Source organism: Xenopus tropicalis, chromosome 3 (assembly GCF_000004195.4).
Source record: "Xenopus tropicalis strain Nigerian chromosome 3, UCB_Xtro_10.0, whole genome shotgun sequence".
Lineage (NCBI taxonomy): Eukaryota > Metazoa > Chordata > Amphibia > Anura > Pipidae > Xenopus > Xenopus tropicalis.
In genome coordinates this window covers 150,776,766-150,796,304 of record NC_030679.2, presented here as the reverse complement: position 1 = coordinate 150,796,304, position 19,539 = coordinate 150,776,766, and the positions used below count along the sequence as shown (strand labels likewise).

At 42.3% G+C, this 19,539-nt stretch overlaps 2 protein-coding genes across 2 annotated transcripts; both read left to right on the top strand.

The window, feature by feature from the left end:
• Window positions 1-1,455: 1,455 nt before the first annotated feature.
• Window positions 1,456-3,082, top strand: LOC100491764 (E3 ubiquitin/ISG15 ligase TRIM25). Its single transcript, XM_002932368.4, has one exon. It carries the CDS (start codon window positions 1,489-1,491, stop codon window positions 3,040-3,042), a length of 1,554 nt encoding a protein of 517 aa, XP_002932414.4. The 5' UTR covers window positions 1,456-1,488; the 3' UTR covers window positions 3,043-3,082.
• Window positions 3,083-15,252: 12,170 nt separating this feature from the next.
• LOC116409654 (olfactory receptor 6N1-like) lies at window positions 15,253-16,179 on the top strand. The gene has a single exon (XM_031898382.1). The coding sequence runs from the start codon at window positions 15,253-15,255 to the stop codon at window positions 16,177-16,179; it is 927 nt and encodes a 308-aa protein (XP_031754242.1).
• The last annotated feature ends 3,360 nt before the right edge of the window (window positions 16,180-19,539 follow it).

Here is a 19,539-nt window from a genome sequence, read left to right as displayed (position 1 = left end):
TCCCTATCACATTCCCATCAGTCCCTGCCCCAGTGGAGCTTACAGTCTAAGGTCCCTATCAAAATCCCATCAGTCCCTGTCCCAGTGAGCTTACAATCTATGGTCACATTAACTCAACTTATGGTCAGTTTTATCATAAGCCAATTAACCAGCCTGTATGTTTTTGCAGAGTAGAAGGAAGCCCCATTTCCATAAAGATGGTTACATATACAGAAACAGCTGGACATATACCTGCAGCTGGATGATTGGTTGCTATGGACAACAGCCCAAGTGCAAATGTACCCAATGTTGATAAATGACCACAACGCTCCTTCCATTGTCATTAGTGATACTGGAGGGGCTGTGAGTGTCTCATGTAACATTACCTCCTACAATAGGGATAACCTTGTCCCCACACAGGTTAATATAACTGCAATTTTTATTAGTCAAACAAGTAGATATGAGATTTGTCCACACCAGTGGCGTAGCGAGGGGGGTGCCGAGGGGGCCATGGCCCCGGGCGGCGTATCAGAAGGGGCGGCGACAGGCGCTTTTATAAGGTTGCACCCGTGCGTATGACGTCACACGTCAGCGACGAGGCGCAACCTTATAGAAGCGCCTGTTGCCTGTAAGATAGAAGGAGCCGCCGCCGATGGTCTGTTGGGGGTATGTACTATGGGGGAAATTGGGGGCACTGTGTGGGGGCTACTGTCTATGGGGAAATTGGGGCACTTTCCATGGGGGGGCCAGGTCTTTGTGGGGTATTGTGTATGGGGGCACTTCCTATTGGGGGCACTGTGTATGGGGCAATTGGGGCTCTGTGTATGAGGGCACTTTCTATTGGGGGGCAAGGTCTTTGGGGGGTATTGTCTATGGGGACACTGTGTATGGGGCAATTGGGGCACTGTGTATGGGGGCACTTCCTATTGGGGGCACTTTGTATGGGGCAATTGGGGGCACTGTTTATGGGGGCACTGTGTATGGGGGCACTTTCTATTGGGGGAACTGTGTATGGGGCAATTGGGGCACTGTGTATGGGGGCACTTTCTGTGGGGGGGCAAGGTCTTTGGGGGGTACTGTCTATGGGGGAACTGTGTATGGGGAAATTGGGGCACTGTGTATGGGGGCACTTCCTATTGGGGGCACTGTCTAAGGGCAATTGGGGGCACTGTGTGGAGGGGGCTGCTTTTTTTATTTTGTCTATTTTTTTTAAGAATAACTAAATAGAGGGGCGGCAAATTTCCGGTCGGCCCCAGGCGACGAAAGCCCACGCTATGCCACTGGTCCACACATGGTTAAGTAGAAGTTGGCAATTGTCCACAATCACTTTTCAGTTGCGGTTTCATTTCTCTGAGCTCATATTTTGAATAGAATCTAATCTCGACTTGAGTAATTTCTTTGAAAGATGCAGGAAGTAACATTGCTTAAATTCCGACCACAAGAGATAATCTCTCATTATTTCAGTGAGAAGGACTTCTCCGCTCTTTATTCTCTTTTCTCACTGACAGGATGGAACTTGCTGCACTGATGCAGGAGCTCAAGTGCTCAATATGCCAAGATTTCTTTAGAACTCCTGTCACACTACCTTGTGGCCATTCCTTCTGCCACGAGTGTATCCAATTAACATGGAGGAGACAGGAGTCTTCAACTCCTTTTTGCCCTGAATGCAGAGAGACATTTCCAATGAACCTGAAACTCAACAACAACTCCAAGATGGGGAACATGGTGGAACGTCTCACTTCTCAACCAACACAGACAGAAGTTAGTAAGGATATCTGTTCTTACTGTGTTGGAAAGCCAAATACTGACGTTAGGAAAATATGCCGGGTATGTGAAGCATTTCTTTGTGATATTCACCTGAAAAGTCACTGTAAGACACCAGACCATGTCCTTATGGACCCCATTACTTCTCTGCATAGAAGAAAGTGCAATGTTCATCAGAAGAGTCTCGAGTATTCCTGCTTAGTGGACTGTACTTACATCTGCCCCTCATGTATCATTTTTGGAGAGCACAGACAACATGCAGTAACTCTTGTAACAAATATATCAGAGCAACAAAGAGATGACCTGAAATGTGTTGTTGACCAGCTCACACTGATGGAGAAAAAGATGCAGAAGATCTCTCAGCAAGCGAGAAGGCACCGAAAATATACCAAAGCCAAGTCAGTGAGTAGAAATAACAAGGTGAAAAAGATGTTTTCTGAAATCAGAACACAACTAAAAATGGTGGAGCTTCAGGTTATTGGTGAGATCACCAGGCAAAATAAAGAAGATGCAGACAGGGTCTCCAACCTCATAAAGAAGCTAAACCAAAGGAAATCAGTCATATCTCAGAAGATTGCTGGGATAGAGGGCCTTCGTAACAATTCTGATCCAATGGCCATCCAGGAGAACAAGAGCCGTGAATTAAACAGTGCTACGGCTTCATTATGTGACATAACAGACCTCCAAGGTCTAAAAGGTCTAGATGATGTGCTTGTTATGGTGAACTTACAGTCCGCTCTACACAGATTCCAAAATGAAGTGACAAAAATCCAGCAGGAAAACGGTCTGTGGGGTCACGTTGCTTCCCATCGGCTGATGGACATTAGTAAGTTTGCGGGAAAGAGCATCTCTGAAGGTTTGTTTAATGCTTTCCGGTTGGATCCAGGGGAAAGGCAACACCAGAGCTTTAGGCTACACCAGGTGGTAGGTTCCAATGCTATGTCTTCAGGAAGGCATTACTGGGAAGTGGAGATCGATGATCTTCAATGCTGGGGTCTTGGGGTGTCCTACGATAGAATTATAACAGATGATGAGTCTTTGTTAGGATTTAATTCTTATTCGTGGTGCCTGTATAAACCCATGTCAGGTGATGTTCATGCTGCACACAACTGTGAGGAACCCCTAGTTCCCATGGATTCTCCGGTTGCAGGAATAGGTGTATACCTGGACTATGAGGAGGGACGCATATCGTTCTTTCAGCTTTCTAGCAGTATTAGGCTCCTACACACCTTCTCCACTACCTTCCAAAATCCTCTTCATGCTGTTTATTATGTAGCTGTGGATAACGAGCAAAAGTAAAGGGAAATAGACATTACAAATGGACCTCTTTATGGGGCACATTTACTAAGCAATTTTGAGAAAAAGTTGATTTCTTTTTTACTTCTAGATATTTTTGAGTTTTATGAATGAGTTTTTGCCAGTACTCGATTTTCCTGATATGGTTTCTTGAAAAATTTGAGTTTTTCGGAAATTTTCTCAGAAAAATTTCTCAGAGTTTTCAGAAATTAACTCCCATAATGTTTATTAATGTTTAGTTAACTTTTTTGTCAAAAAAATTTGCCAGATTTCAGTCCTATGGAGGCCTAGAATAGTAGAGGAATAGAACAGTCAGTGACACATTTTCAAGGAGAAGTTCACCCCCTCATTGTTTTCTATTTCACCCAGTTTCAAGGAGAAGTTAATCCCCTCATTGTTTTCTGTTTCACCCAGTTTCAAGGAGAAGTTAATCCCCTCATTGTTTTCAGATTCACACAGTTTCAATGAGAAGTGAATCCCCTCATTGTTTTCTGTTTCACCCAGTTTCAAGGAGAATGAATCCCCTCATTGTTTTCTGTTTCACCCAGTTTCAAGGAGAAGTTAATTCCCTCATTGTTTTCAGATTCACCCAGTTTCAAGGAGAAGTTAATCCCCTCATTGTTTTCAGATTCACACAGTTTCAATGAGAAGTGAATCCCCTCATTTTTTTCTGTTTCACCCAGTTTCAAGGAGAAGTTAATCCCCTCATTGTTTTCTGTTTCACTCAGTTTCAAGAGGAAGTTAATCCCCTCATTGTTTCTGTTTCACCCAGTTTCAAGGAGAAGTTAATCCCCTCATTGTTTTCAGTTTCACTCAGTTTCAAGAGGAAGTTAATCCCCTCATTGTTTCTGTTTCACCCAGTTTCAAGGAGAAGTTAATCCCCTCATTGTTTTCAGTTTCACTCAGTTTCAAGAGGAAGTTAATCCCATCATTGTTTCTGTTTCACCCAGTTTCATGCAATTTTTATGTGCAAAAACTCCCAAAATTCGAGTTGTAGTTCAAAAACTTTGAATTTAAAAATTCATCAGCTAGAAGCTTGCAAGTTCATTTAGAAGTCAATGGGAGTTGTCCTAGGCAAAGCTAAGCACAACAGAGGCTTATTCCGCACACCCTAGCTCTCCAAATCAGAACGCCCGGTGCACACTGCCAGAGGGATCGGCACCCTCCCAGAATCCAGTAAAACAGCAAAAAGCAAATGGCACTCAGGGCTTAGAGGAAAAATTCCTTTTAAAAAAATAAAATCTTTTTTAAAAGGAATTTTTCCTCTAAGCCCTGAGTGCCATTTGCTTTTTGCTGTTTTACTAGGCAAAGCTAAGCCATATTTTCAATTCAAGATTTTTGAGTTTTTCAAGTAAACTTTGTAAACTCAAAAATTCAAGGTATTCGAGTTTTTTTTTAATTCAAACCAGTTTTCCATATTAATAAATAAGCCAGCATTTGAGTTTTTTGAAAAATGTGAGTTTATTCAAATTAGGAAAAAAACTCTTGAATCTGCAAACTCGAAAATTGATAAATAAACCCATGAGAGCTAATTGTCTGACAACAATACCAAAAGTCCTGTTTTTTGTGCGTTTTTTCCATTTTTACCGCAACCTTTTTTTCATTCATGCTTTTTCAGTTCAGATATTTTTGTTAAATATATTTGTTGCCATTCGTGGAAATGAGTGTTTAGTCGTGGATTAAGAAAATGTATAAAAAAATAAATAAATCCCAATGTAAATAACCCCCCCCCCTATAAGTAGTAATGTGGAAACCAAGCAGACAGGCAGTTACAAAAAACATCTTTTGTGTTTCAGGCCTTAAAGGCACACAACTTATATGACTTGTTTATTTTTCAAGTGAATCTACTCATGTGTTTTATGGGATATTGGGGAATTACTACTTTGTATTTTGCCTTTATAATAAATTCACAATATTGAATTGGCTCTGGTGTGATTATTGTGTGCAACAACCTATGTCCATCTCTGTGACCTGAATAGACATACAGAGATACACTTAGGGGCACATTTACTAAGCAAGTTTTTCAGAAATAACTCCCATAATTTGTGATTTATTAATGTTTCATTAACTTTTTTTGTTAAAAAAAAATAAATTCTGCAGGTTTGATCTGTCGAGTACCATTGAGTCCTATGGAGGCTTAGAATAGTAGGGGAATAGATTAGTAAGTGACAGCCTGTTCTTCAAGGAGAAGTTAACCCCCTAATTTTTTTCAGTTTCGCCCAGTTTCAAGGGGAAGTTAATCCCAATATTATTTTCTATTTCTCCCAATTTCAATGAGAAGTTATTCCCAATATTGGTTTCTATTTCTCCCAGTTTCAATGAGAAGTTAATCCCCTCATTGTTTTCTGTTTCACCCAGTTTCAAGGAGAAGTTAATCCCCTCATTGTTTTCTGTTTCACCCAGTTTCAAGGATAAATTAATCCCATCATTGTTTTCTGTTCCACCCAGTTTCAAGGGGAAGTTAATCCCCTCATTGTTTTCTGTTTCACCCAGTTTCAAGGAGAAGTTAATCCCCTCATTGTTTTCTGTTTCACCCAGTTCCAAGGATAAATTAATCCCCTCATTGTTTTCTGTATCAACCAGTTTCAAGGAGAAGTTAATCCCCTCACTGTTTTCTGTTTCACCCAGTTTCAAGGAGAAGTTAATCCCATCATTGTTTTCTGTTTCACCCAGTTTCAAGGGGAAGTTAATCCCCTCATTGTTTTCTGTTTCACCCAGTTTCAAGGAGAAGTTAATCCCCTCATTGTTTTCTGTTTCACCCAGTTTCAAGGATAAATTAATCCCCTCATTGTTTTCTGTATCAACCAGTTTCAAGGAGAAGTTAACCCCCTCATTTTTTCAGTTTCACCCAGTTTCAAGGGGAAGTTAATCCCATCATTGTTTTCTATTTCACCCAGTTTCAAGGAGAAGTTAATCCCCTCATTGTTTTCCGTTTCACCCAGTTTCAAGGATAAGTTAATCCCCTCATTGTTTTCTGTTTCACCCAGTTCCAAGGATAAATTAATCCCCTCATTGTTTTCTGTGTCAACCAGTTTCAAGGAGAAGTTAATCCCCTCACTGTTTTCTGTTTCACCCAGTTTCAAGGAGAAGTTAACCCCCTCATTTTTTCAGTTTCACCCAGTTTCAAGGGGAAGTTAATCCCATCATTGTTTTCTATTTCACCCAGTTTCAAGGAGAAGTTAATCCCCTCATTGTTTTCTGTTTCACCAGGTTTCAAGGAGAAGTTAATCCCCCCATTGTTTTCTGTTTCACCAGGTTTCAAGGAGAAGTTAATCCCCTCATTGTTTTCTGTTTCACCAGGTTTCAAGGAGAAGTTAATCCCCTCTGTGTTGTCTGTTTCACTCAGTTTCAAGGAGAAGTTAATCCCCCCATTGTTTTCTGTTTCACCAGGTTTCAAGGAGAAGTTAATCCCCCCATTGTTTTCTGTTTCACCAGGTTTCAAGGAGAAGTTAATCCCCTCATTGTTTTCTGTTTCACCCAGTTTCAAGGAGAAGTTAATCCCCTCATTGTTTTCTGTTTCACCCAGTTCCAAGGATAAATTAATCCCCTCATTGTTTTCTGTGTCAACCAGTTTCAAGGAGAAGTTAATCCCCTCACTGTTTTCTGTTTCACCCAGTTTCAAGGAGAAGTTAACCCCCTCATTTTTTCAGTTTCACCCAGTTTCAAGGGGAAGTTAATCCCATCATTGTTTTCTATTTCACCAGGTTTCAAGGAGAAGTTAATCCCCCCATTGTTTTCTGTTTCACCAGGTTTCAAGGAGAAGTTAATCCCCTCACTGTTTTCTGTTTCACCCAGTTTCAAGGAGAAGTTAACCCCCTCATTTTTTCAGTTTCACCCAGTTTCAAGGGGAAGTTAATCCCATCATTGTTTTCTATTTCACCCAGTTTCAAGGAGAAGTTAATCCCCTCATTGTTTTCTGTTTCACCAGGTTTCAAGGAGAAGTTAATCCCCCCATTGTTTTCTGTTTCACCAGGTTTCAAGGAGAAGTTAATCCCCTCATTGTTTTCTGTTTCACCAGGTTTCAAGGAGAAGTTAATCCCCCCATTGTTTTCTGTTTCACCAGGTTTCAAGGAGAAGTTAATCCCCCCATTGTTTTCTGTTTCACCAGGTTTCAAGGAGAAGTTAATCCCCTCATTGTTTTCTGTTTCACCCAGTTTCAAGGAGAAGTTAATCCCCTCATTGTTTTCTGTTTCACCCAGTTCCAAGGATAAATTAATCCCCTCATTGTTTTCTGTGTCAACCAGTTTCAAGGAGAAGTTAATCCCCTCACTGTTTTCTGTTTCACCCAGTTTCAAGGAGAAGTTAACCCCCTCATTTTTTCAGTTTCACCCAGTTTCAAGGGGAAGTTAATCCCATCATTGTTTTCTATTTCACCAGGTTTCAAGGAGAAGTTAATCCCCCCATTGTTTTCTGTTTCACCAGGTTTCAAGGAGAAGTTAATCCCCTCATTGTTTTCTGTTTCACCAGGTTTCAAGGAGAAGTTAATCCCCTCTGTGTTGTCTGTTTCACTCAGTTTCAAGGAGAAGTTAATCCCCTCATTGTTTTCTGTTTCACCAGGTTTCAAGGAGAAGTTAATCCCCCCATTGTTTTCTGTTTCACCAGGTTTCAAGGAGAAGTTAATCCCCTCATTGTTTTCTGTTTCACCAGGTTTCAAGGAGAAGTTAATCCCCTCATTGTTTTCTGTTTCACCCAGTTCCAAGGGGAAGTTAATCCCCTCATTGTTTTCTGTTTCACCCAGTTTCAAGGAGAAGTTAATCCCCTTTGTGTTTTCTGTTTCACCCAGTTTCAAGGAGAAGGTAATCCCTCATTGTTTTCTGTTTCACCAGGTTTCAAGGAGAAGTTAATCCCCTCATTGTTTTCTGTTTCACCAGGTTTCAAGGAGAAGTTAATCCCCTCTGTGTTGTCTGTTTCACTCAGTTTCAAGGAGAAGTTAATCCCCTCATTGTTTTCTGTTTCACCAGGTTTCAAGGAGAAGTTAATCCCCTCATTGTTTTCTGTTTCACCAGGTTTCAAGGAGAAGTTAATCCCCTCTGTGTTGTCTGTTTCACTCAGTTTCAAGGAGAAGTTAATCCCCCCATTGTTTTCTGTTTCACCAGGTTTCAAGGAGAAGTTAATCCCCTCATTGTTTTCTGTTTCACCCAGTTTCAAGGAGAAGTTAATCCCCTCATTGTTTTCTGTTTCACCAGGTTTCAAGGAGAAGTTAATCCCCTCATTGTTTTCTGTTTCACCAGGTTTCAAGGAGAAGTTAATCCCCTCATTGTTTTCTGTTTCACCCAGTTTCAAGGAGAAGTTAATCCCCTCATTGTTTTCTGTTTCACCCAGTTTCAAGGGGAAGTTAATCCCCTCATTGTTTCCCATTTCACCCAGTTTCAAGTGAAACTTAAACACATTATTTTTTCTAAACAGGAAGTGCTCCAGTGGCAATTTTAGGAGCATTGGCACTCATTCCTGGAAAAGAATAAAGAGGAGTCATGGAAACAAACGTCCGCTTAAACTCAAATTTTTCGAGTTTTCACACTACTTTCAAATCGAAAAATTTGGGATTTTCTTATGTTAACTCGAAACCTTCGTATGAATGATTCAAGCATTATCGTGACATTTTATAAATATAACAATGATTGAGTTTAATTCACTTGGGCTCAGTCAAAAATATTTGCACGCACTCAAACACACACACACAATCAAACACAAGTGCATTCAGGTGCACACAAACATGCCTGTAAGTACACACATTTGTTGGTTTGTTCCAGGGTCAGACTGGGCCGCCAGGACACCGGGAAAATCCTTCATTCCTGGGGCCCGAGTCTGCGCAGCTCTCTCCTGCTCCCCCTCCCATAAGAATGCATAAGAATTCACTCCCCCTTCCATCAGAATGTGTAATCTGAGCTACCAGCAGCCAGAGCTGCAGCAGGGAAGCTACTGAGACCAAGCTAAAATGGCAGCTGCTATTTTAAACAAACAGAGGGAGCTTCTAGGGCTGTTACTCAGGTATGGTAAAGCTTTCTACAGAATAAATATAGGGTTCTAGGTGGCACTAATGTGGCAAATCCATTGGCAGTAATTCTATTGGCAGAATTCCTGTTTTTCCTGTTCTAAAAACTATCACTTGTAAAGGCCCTCCCACCTACCTCTACACTACTAGCAAGTTTGGGAGACCCCACCATTCCACTACCCTGTCATCTCTCTGAGAGCAGAGCAGCGAAGGTCACACTGTGTGTCTTCTTCATGGCACCACCCAGCATTGCGTAGCATCAGAATGCCTGCAGAGCCATCAGCGCAAGCATGGTGCCAATGCAACATTAACTGCTCATCATCTAATTGCTGACCTGGGTGATGGGAGGGCAAGTTAGTTGGGAGAAAGTAACAAGGAAACTTAGAATACCCAGCACTGGCATACAGGTGCTTCCATAATGTCCTTAATACTGAGTGTTGGCCTTTGAGATAGACCTTGTTCCTACAAAAAACAGTGGGTGAGAATTACCCTGTGAGACCATTTGGCCATAAGACACTGTCCCAAAATAATGCAGCTAAGCAGGGTGGTGTCATTCCATGGAAAATATGAACAGAGGTAAATAGTTACAGCTTCACCATTTCATACGCACAATGGCTTAGTAATGCAAAGGGAGGTGCATAGATCCTTCCTTTTTTGGCCTGTTTGAACCTATTTATGGATTGGTTACTGCCCAGCCAATAAGGGGCATGATGGCAGAGCAGGAACCCAGAGCCCATTTATAATATGGTGACAGATTAAGGTGGAGGAACAAATCTAAAAAACTGTCTCTATCCCAGTGTCATCTCATCTTAAGTCCTACTGTGGCCTAAAATATTCTCTACTGCTCTTATTGGCTGCAGACTGGTTTCAGCCCCAGTTGCTTCAAAATGACTTCTCCTTAGTGAGGTCTCGTGCCTGGACCTCCAGAACAGCAAACCCCTTCCAGGCAGTGGGATCAAAAAAGATTAGAAAATGCCCATAATACCTCTGGGCCATCAGGAAAACTTGCCTCCAACAGGTCAGAGGTTGCACTACATGGAATTTCCCTCACCTGCAAAACTCAGATAATTTTAATATCCTTATCATTTACAGTAGGGGGTACATTATCCCTTATAATACATGAGTGATACTCAGAGTTCCCTGTATAACTCAGCCTGCAGCCTTGTGCCTTTATATGGGGGGCACAGAACCCCTCAGTGACTGCTAATATCCTTATCATTTACAGTAGGGGGTACATTATCCCTTATAATACATGAGTGATACTCAGAGTTCCCTGTATAACTCAGCCTGCAGCCTTGTGCCTTTATATGGGGGGCACAGAACCCCTCAGTGACTGCTAATATCCTTATCATTTACAGTAGGGGGTACATTATCCCTTATAATACATGAGTGATACTCAGAGTTCCCTGTATAACTCAGCCTGCAGCCTTGTGCCTTTATATGGGGGGCACAGAACCCCTCAGTGACTGCTAATATCCTTATCATTTACAGTAGGGGGTACATTATCCCTTATAATACATGAGTGATACTCAGAGTTCCCTGTATAACTCAGCTTGCAGCCTTGTGCCTTTATATGGGGGGCACAGAACCCCTCAGTGACTGCTAATATCCTTATCATTTACAGTAGGGGGTACAGTATCCCTTATAATACATGAGTGATACTCAGAGTTCCCTGTATAACTCAGCCTGCAGCCTTGTGCCTTTATATGGGCACAGAACCCCTCAGTGACTGCTAATATCCTTATCATTTACAGTAGGGGGTACATTATCCCTTATAATACATGAGTGATACTCAGAGTTCCCTGTATAACTCAGCCTGTAGCCTTGTGCCTTTATATGGGCACAGAACCCCTCAGTGACTGCTAATATCCTTATCATTTACAGTAGGGGGTACATTATCCCTTATAATACATGAGTGATACTCAGAGTTCCCTGTATAACTCAGCCTGCAGCCTTGTGCCTTTATATGGGCACAGAACCCCTCAGTGACTGCTAATATCCTTATCATTTACAGTAGGGGGTACATTATCCCTTATAATACATGAGTGATACTCAGAGTTCCCTGTATAACAGGCAGTAAGCAGTTAACATCCCTCATATTCCATATTCTACATTCTGTAGATAAATCCCCTGTGCCCCCCGTTTCTCTCCAATTAACAAGGATTCTCTCTCGGGTTCTATCCCAGGGGATCATTGCTTGATAGATACTCGGCGTATAGTATAAAACAAGCCGCTCGCTCCTTACACTCGCACAGACGCCGCTGCTCTGCTCCCGAGTACTTGGGCCTGTGCCGAGCAATTAAACTACAGAATTTCCCTGTTGTTCCAATAGGTATTTATAACACATTTTGCTACAGACTTTTTATTTGTTATTGTCTCTTTTCTGCCTCGATTCCACCAACCACTGGATCAGGAATGTTCTACCTCTTGTGTCTCACCCATCACAATCCAATAGGAAACACATTGTCATTATCATTATTTATCATTATTCTTATACAGGTATAGGACCTGTTATCCAGAATGTTGGGGACCAAGGGTATTTCGGATAAGGGGTCTTTCTGTAATTTGGATCTTCATACCTTAAGTCTACTAAAAAATCAATAAAACATTAATTAAACCCAATAGGATTACTTTGCATTCAGTAAGGATTAATTATATCTTAGTTGGGATCAAGTACAGGTACTGTTTTATTATTACAGAGAAAAGGGAATCATTTAACCATGAAATAAACCCAATAGGGCTGTTCTGCCCCAATAAGGGGTAATTATATCTTAGTTGGGATCAAGTACAGGTACTGTTTTATTATTACAGAGAAAAGGGAATCATTTAACCATTAAATAAACCCAATAGGGCCGTTCTGCCCCAATAAGGGGTAATTATATCTTAGTTGGGATCAAGTACAGGTACTGTTTTATTATTACAGAGAAAAGGGAATCATTTAACCATTAAATAAACCCAATAGGGCTGTTCTGCCCCAATAAGGGGTAATTATATCTTAGTTGGGATCAAGTACAGGTACTGTTTTATTATTACAGAGAAAATGGAATCATTTAACCATTAAATAAACCCAATAGGGCTGTTCTGCCCCAATAAGGGGTAATTATATCTTAGTTGGGATCAAGTACAGGTACTGTTTTATTATTACAGAGAAAAGGGAATCATTTAACCATTAAATAAACCCAATAGGGCTGTTCTTCCCCAATAAGGGGTAATTATATCTTAGTTGGGATCAAGTACAGGTACTGTTTTATTATTACAGAGAAAAGGGAATCATTTAACCATGAAATAAACCCAATAGGGCTGTTCTGCCCCAATAAGGGGTAATTATATCTTAGTTGGGATCAAGTACAGGTACTGTTTTATTATTACAGAGAAAAGGGAATCATTTAACCATTAAATAAACCCAATAGGGCTGTTCTGCCCCAATAAGGGGTAATTATATCTTAGTTGGGATCAAGTACAGGTACTGTTTTATTATTACAGAGAAAAGGGAATCATTTAACCATTAAATAAACCCAATAGGGCTGTTCTGCCCCAATAAGGGGTAATTATATCTTAGTTGGGATCAAGTACAGGTACTGTTTTATTATTACAGAGAAAAGGGAATCATTTAACCATTAAATAAACCCAATAGGACTGTTCTGCCCCCAATAAGGGGTAATTATATCTTAATTGGGATCAAGTACAGGTACTGTTTTATTATTACAGAGAAAAGGGAATCAGTTTTAAAAATCTGAATTATTTGATTAAAATGGAGTCTATGAGAGACTTTCAGTAATTTGGAATATCCAGGTTTTCCAGATAACGGATCCCATACCTGTATTTAATTCTTTTAGCAATTTACCTCTAAAAAAGACAAGTCTATTGCCGTCCCCCGTGAACCCACATAGGTTTGTATGCGCTGCGCAGGTATTCACTATGGGGCAGATTTTCTAAAACACTATCATTTCTCCTTGTTTTTTTATTTTAAAAATTGAATAAACTCGTTTCCACAAATGTCTGACATTTATTATAAAGTCTAAACCGAAAAAGTCAGTGTGGAAAAATATTTTGCAGAAAACCACAACTTCTTTGAATCGTCTCATCAAAACCTCTACTTTTTCGAATTGTCGCACAAAAAAACCAGCGTCAAAAATCCAAAAACCCTTAATGTTTTGAAGCAAAGAAGGATCCTCCAGGGGAAGGAACATCTGCCATTGGCTTCTACATGATCTTGGTGAATTGTCGGATTTGTATGCATAGTTAATCTCTAAAAAAGTTGCAACTTTTTCAAGTTTTGGTACTAAAAAAAATCTAAATTGGGGAAAAAAAAATCTGAACATTTGAAAATGGCCTCCTATGTGTATGTATATGCCTGTATATGTGAATCTCGCCCTCAGAATGGAACATCTCTAATACATCATAGTCTTTGGTCCTAAAGACCAACTGGCCGAGATCATGTAGAAGTTAATGGCAGATGTCCCATCCCTGGAGGATACTTAGCTTTGACTTCAGCCATTGAGATCATATTCAGGGTTGGGTGACCAATGGATCGTGTCATTTAGATCTGGTTTTGGAAATTAGGTGTGTGTATGGTATTTAGCTCTGATTTCAAACAATGGGCGTGTATCGGTGTCTACAGCTCACCAACCGGGGGATCTCTATAAAACCATGGTATCATAAAGACCATGTTATTCAGCACTGGATTCAAACAGTAAGGGTGTTTGTTGGTATACAGGTCTGGAACCGGGGGTTCTCCATTTAGGTACATTTGGAACTGTGTTGTTCAGCTCTGGATTCAGACAATAGGAATATTAGTGTGTGTAGACATCTCTCACACTGGGGGATTAATATCATATGACGGTTATGAACCCTGAAGACCAAGTTCTTCATCACTCTTGATTCCAACAGTAGGTAAGTACAGTATGTGTATATTCACCTTTGAAAACCCGTTTATTAAGCTCAGACAGGTGTGCATCTAAGTCTGTAGCTCTAAAACTGGAACTTTGAAGACCATGGTACCTTGAAGACCATCCCTAGATTCAAAGTGTAGGCATGTTGGTTTGTATACAGCTCTCAAGCTAGGGAATCTCTATAACATTATGTTTAGGAACCTTACAAACCAAGTTATTCTACAGAAGGTATATATGTGTGTACCCATCTCTCAAACTGGGGATCTCAGTAACATCATGGTTGGTGACCTTGAAAACGACATTATTCTGCTCTATATTTAGACTGTAGGTATGTTTATTTGTATAAGGCTCTCAAACCAGGACACCTCTATAATGGCATGTTTATTTGTGCTGAGGAACATATTATTCATGTCTGGATTCAGACAGTAGGTACATATATGTGTATTCATCTGTTCAACTAAGCTGGTTTCTATAAAATTATGGTGAGGTTCCATTACCATGTTATTCAGACATAAGGTATATATCTATATATGTAGGCTCCGAGGAAATGCTGGAATAATAGACACGAAAGGCATCGGAATAAAGCTATGATTTTGGCGAAGGTGGAGAAGGAGAACTGGAAAACTATATATGTATGTATTAGTGATGTGGGGGACATCCTGATACCCGAGGGACCTGTGGGCTAACCTGTGGGTTGGCCGGGTTCAGGCCGACCTTGCCATGTGAACTGCAGGTTGCAGGCAGGTTCGGGTTAAGTGCTTCCCCTCAACCTCCCCACCCGCGACCTTACACTGCCGGCTTCTGCTTCCAGGTCTCTAATTTATAGATGAGTTCCCGGCACGCCCCGCCCCCTGTTGTGACGTTATTGTGGGGTGGGTCTGGCATTGGGCTATAAATAGAGGGAGGAAGCCGGGTTGTGTAGGGTTCAGGTTGGGAGTTGGGTTAGGGTCCTAGTCACTAGTATGTATCATGCTCTCAAACTGGGGGATCCATCCAACATTATGGTTAGGTGCCTGGGTTCTTCAGATCTGGATTCAGACAGTAGCTATGTACTGTATGTTTGTATTTTGTTCTGAAACTGGGGCATCTCTATAAGGTCATGTTTGAGGGCTACATTACGTCTGCATTCAGCTCCCAAACTGGGGGGTTCCTTTACAAGAATGACTGTCACTGGTCTCAGTTGACTAAGGTTATAAGAAGTCTATTACTTACTCTAAAATATATAGCAGAATATGTTATTTACCTATACCCTTTTCTTAATAGGACCCTGTACCCTTCAGAATCTCACAGTCAACATAAGACGGAGCTCCTTCACACAGAAAGCAGAAAATGAATGAGGAAAACCAGACAACCGTTGCAGATTTCCTTCTTTTAGGATTTAATGATCTTTACAGCTTCAGAGACGTTTTATTCATTTGCCTCTTTCTTATTTACTTGGCGACTGTAAGTGGAAATCTCATGATTATCGTCTTGGTGACCTTCAGTCCAAGACTTGATTCTCCCATGTACTTCTTCCTGGGCCATTTATCTTGCTGCGATCTGCTCCTCACCACAGTCATTGTCCCACTGATGTTGGACAGTATATTGACCGAAGTCACCATATCCTTTGTTGGATGTTTTGCCCAGTTTTATCTTTTTGGTTCCTTGGCAACCACAGAGTGCTATATTCTTTCGGTCATGTCGTATGATAGATATTTAGCCATATGTGACCCATTGCATTATTCATCTGCCATGAACCTCAAGAGATGCTTCCACCTTGCATTCTGGTGTTGGGTTCTAGCGTTCCTGCTCATGCTGCTCACAGCTGTTCAAGTAGGAAGATTGAAGTTTTGTGGTCCAAATGTCATCGACCATTTCTTTTGTGATCTGGCGCCTCTTCTTCAACTCTCTTGTTCAGACACAGCTTTTGTTGAAGCTGAGAACCTTGTAGTAGGAGTTCCATCAACGTTCTTGCCATTGCTGTACATCACTAAGACATACATGAGCATATTCTGCGCCATCCTCAAAATACCGTCTGCCATTGGCAAAAAGAAAGCCTTCTACACCTGCAGTTCCCATTTGACAGTTGTGTGCATTTATTATGGAACATTGATTGTTGCCTATTTATTCTTATCCAAAAGCCACTCATTGAATCTCAATAAGGTTTTGTCTCTGCTCTACACAGTGTTGACGCCGTTGCTGAATCCGCTTATCTACAGCTTGAGGAATAAAGAAATCAAAAAAGCTCTTAGTAAGTTTTTAATTGGTTTTAATTAGTCAGTGGATTCTAGTGCTATTGGTGAGAATAAATCAAAGGATGATCATACATGCCTAAATGTATTCTCCAATGTATAGCCACTCAGCAATGTTATTTCAGAGGAAGCAAAACAAATCCCAACATGTCACAATCAAAATTGTTGTCTGGTTTTCCTTATTCCTTAGCCCATAACAAGGTTACAGATATATAAAAACATTGGGGTAACAGTCACCCCGCTATAGTTCCAGGGGTACCCAGGGCACAAATAAGCACTCACCCCAAATCCCCCCCTAACTGGCCTTCAGGCTGGGCCCCCTTAGCCCATAACAAGGTTACAGATATATAGAAACATTGGGGTAACAGTCACCCCGCTATAGTTCCAGGGGTACCCAGGGCACAAATAAGCACTCACCCCAAATCCCCCCCTAACTGGCCTTCAGGCTGGGCCCCCTTAGCCCATAACAAGGTTACAGATATATAGAAACATTGGGGTAACAGTCACCCCGCTATAGTTCCAGGGGTACCCAGGGCACAAATAAGCACTCACCCCAAATCCCCCCCTAACTGGCCTTCAGGCTGGGCCCCCTTAGCCCATAACAAGGTTACAGATATATAGAAACATTGGGGTAACAGTCACCCCGCTATAGTTCCAGGGGTACCCAGGGCACAAATAAGCACCCCAAATCCCCCCCTAACTGGCCTTCAGGCTGGGCCCCCTTAGCCCATAACAAGGTTACAGATATATAGAAACATTGGGGTAACAGTCACCCCGCTATAGTTCCAGGGGTACCCAGGGCACAAATAAGCACTCACCCCAAATACCCCCCTAACTGGCCTTCAGGCTGGGCCCCCTTAGCCAATAACAAGGTTACAGATATATAGAAACATTGGGGTAACAGTCACCCCGCTATAGTTCCAGGGGTACCCAGGGCACAAATAAGCACTCACCCCAAATCCCCCCCTAACTGGCCTTCAGGCTGGGCCCCCTTAGCCCATAACAAGGTTACAGATATATAGAAACATTGGGGTAACAGTCACCCTGCTATAGTTCCAGGGGTACCCAGGGCACAAATAAGCACTCACCCCAAATACCCCCTAACTGGCCTTCAGGCTGGGCCCCCTTAGCCCATAACAAGGTTACAGATATAAAGAAACATTGGGGTAACAGTCACCCCGCTATAGTTCCAGGGGTACCCAGGGCACAAATAAGCACTCACCCCAAATCCCCCCCTAACTGGCCTTCAGGCTGGGCCCCCTTAGCCCATAACAAGGTTACAGATATATAGAAACATTGGGGTAACAGTCACCCCGCTATAGTTCCAGGGGTACCCAGGGCACAAATAAGCACTCACCCCAAATCCCCCCCTAACTGGCCTTCAGGCTGGGCCCCCTTAGCCCATAACAAGGTTACAGATATATAGAAACATTGGGGTAACAGTCACCCCGCTATAGTTCCAGGGGTACCCAGGGCACAAATAAGCACTCACCCCAAATCCCCCCCTAACTGGCCTTCAGGCTGGGCCCCCTTAGCCCATAACAAGGTTACAGATATATAGAAACATTGGGGTAACAGTCACCCCGCTATAGTTCCAGGGGTACCCAGGGCACAAATAAGCACTCACCCCAAATACCCCCCTAACTGGCCTTCAGGCTGGGCCCCCTTAGCCCATAACAAGGTTACAGATATATAGAAACATTGGGGTAACAGTCACCCCGCTATAGTTCCAGGGGTACCCAGGGCACAAATAAGCACTCACCCCAAATCCCCCCCTAACTGGCCTTCAGGCTGGGCCCCCTTAGCCCATAACAAGGTTACAGATATATAGAAACATTGGGGTAACAGTCACCCCGCTATAGTTCCAGGGGTACCCAGGGCATAAATAAGCACTCACCCCAAATCCCCCTCTAACTGGCCTTCAGGCTGGGCCCCCTTAGCTCATAACAGCCAATCAATTTTTTGTGCTAATGTATGGATATAGCCAGGCATTTCCCCTTTACATCCAGTGGAACAAGACTCCTCCTTCCCAATCCTCAAAATGAAGAAGACGTTTGCCCGGCAGATTATTCTATCTTGGTCACCAGGCCGACTTCTACAAAGGTCATCAGAATCAGAGGAAAGGGCAGGATCAGCACAGTCTAAAGTCTAAAGTAAAGGTTCTGGGACAAGATGTTCCTTCAAACTCACAAACATGGGCAACATGCAAAGTGGGTGCCAAGCGCCATGTGTTTTGCACTTGGCACTTCGTCTCAATGTCATTTATTTTATTTTGCTTTGAGGTTTCTACAATGGAGAGACAAGAGCTACACAAAACTTGTGACTTGTGCATAAAGTAAACTAAAGTGTCTGGTCATATCCCAAAGATTTGGTACAAGGTCCAAATAGCAGTGAGTGAAGCATGAATGAGAATAAAGGAGAAAGCACAGAAAGAGACAGGGGGTGGAAAGGACTGGAAGAACATGTGTAGCCCCCGTCATTATTAATCTAAACTGTCAACCCTGGGACGATTATCATTATCTGGGCTGAAATTTTATCTTGTTGTTACATGTCCCATTTCCCATCTGTAGTTCATTTATTACAGTCTGATATGGACTTGTGATGTGGATAAGATCCAGGGTCAGACTGGGGGTTACAGGGCCCACCGGGGCTCCCTTAACCCCCCCCCGCAGGGTCCCCCACCCAATGTCCTTCCTGAGCATGCATAAATTTAACGCATCAGGGTAGGAACGGTCGGGCAGGGGGAGTGCCGGCAAGGGTCGGGTCTGGGCCGCCGAGGCCCACTAGGACCAGGGCCCACCAGGATTTTTCCCAGAGTCCCAGCAGCCTAGTCCGACCCTGATAAGATCTAGAGCCATTTGTTCTCCCACCCAGTGGACCCTTATCTTGTCTCTTCACTTTTGTCTAATTCTCACTTTGCTCTTGTAAACCCCACCCTATTCTGTCTCGGTGTGTATAAAAGGACTATGCCACATGGGGCAGATATCCACAGGCCAAGAATCATCCCCCCTACGCTTGAAAAATTCTGTAACTGCATACCCAAACAGTTTTGGGCCGAAATACACTGCATGTACCTGCAACCTGGCCAAAGCAATGCTTCCCGGGGGGGCACAACTATCACATTTTTCAAGCGTTGGGGGCAGATTGCTCTTGATTAAGGCCTAATGATTTGTACAAATTCAATTTCATTTACATTTTTTACATATTAACTCATATCATAATTACTTACATTCATAAAAGGGCCTAATTGTGTTTTTCCCCAAGGCCCCTCTTTTCCCAACTGGCCCAATCTCCTGCTAACAAGGGCTCTTGCATAAAAGCAGCAGTTTGTGACCCACTTGCCCATGCCAATCCGACTGATGCCCGTTTCCAACTGCGGGTCTGC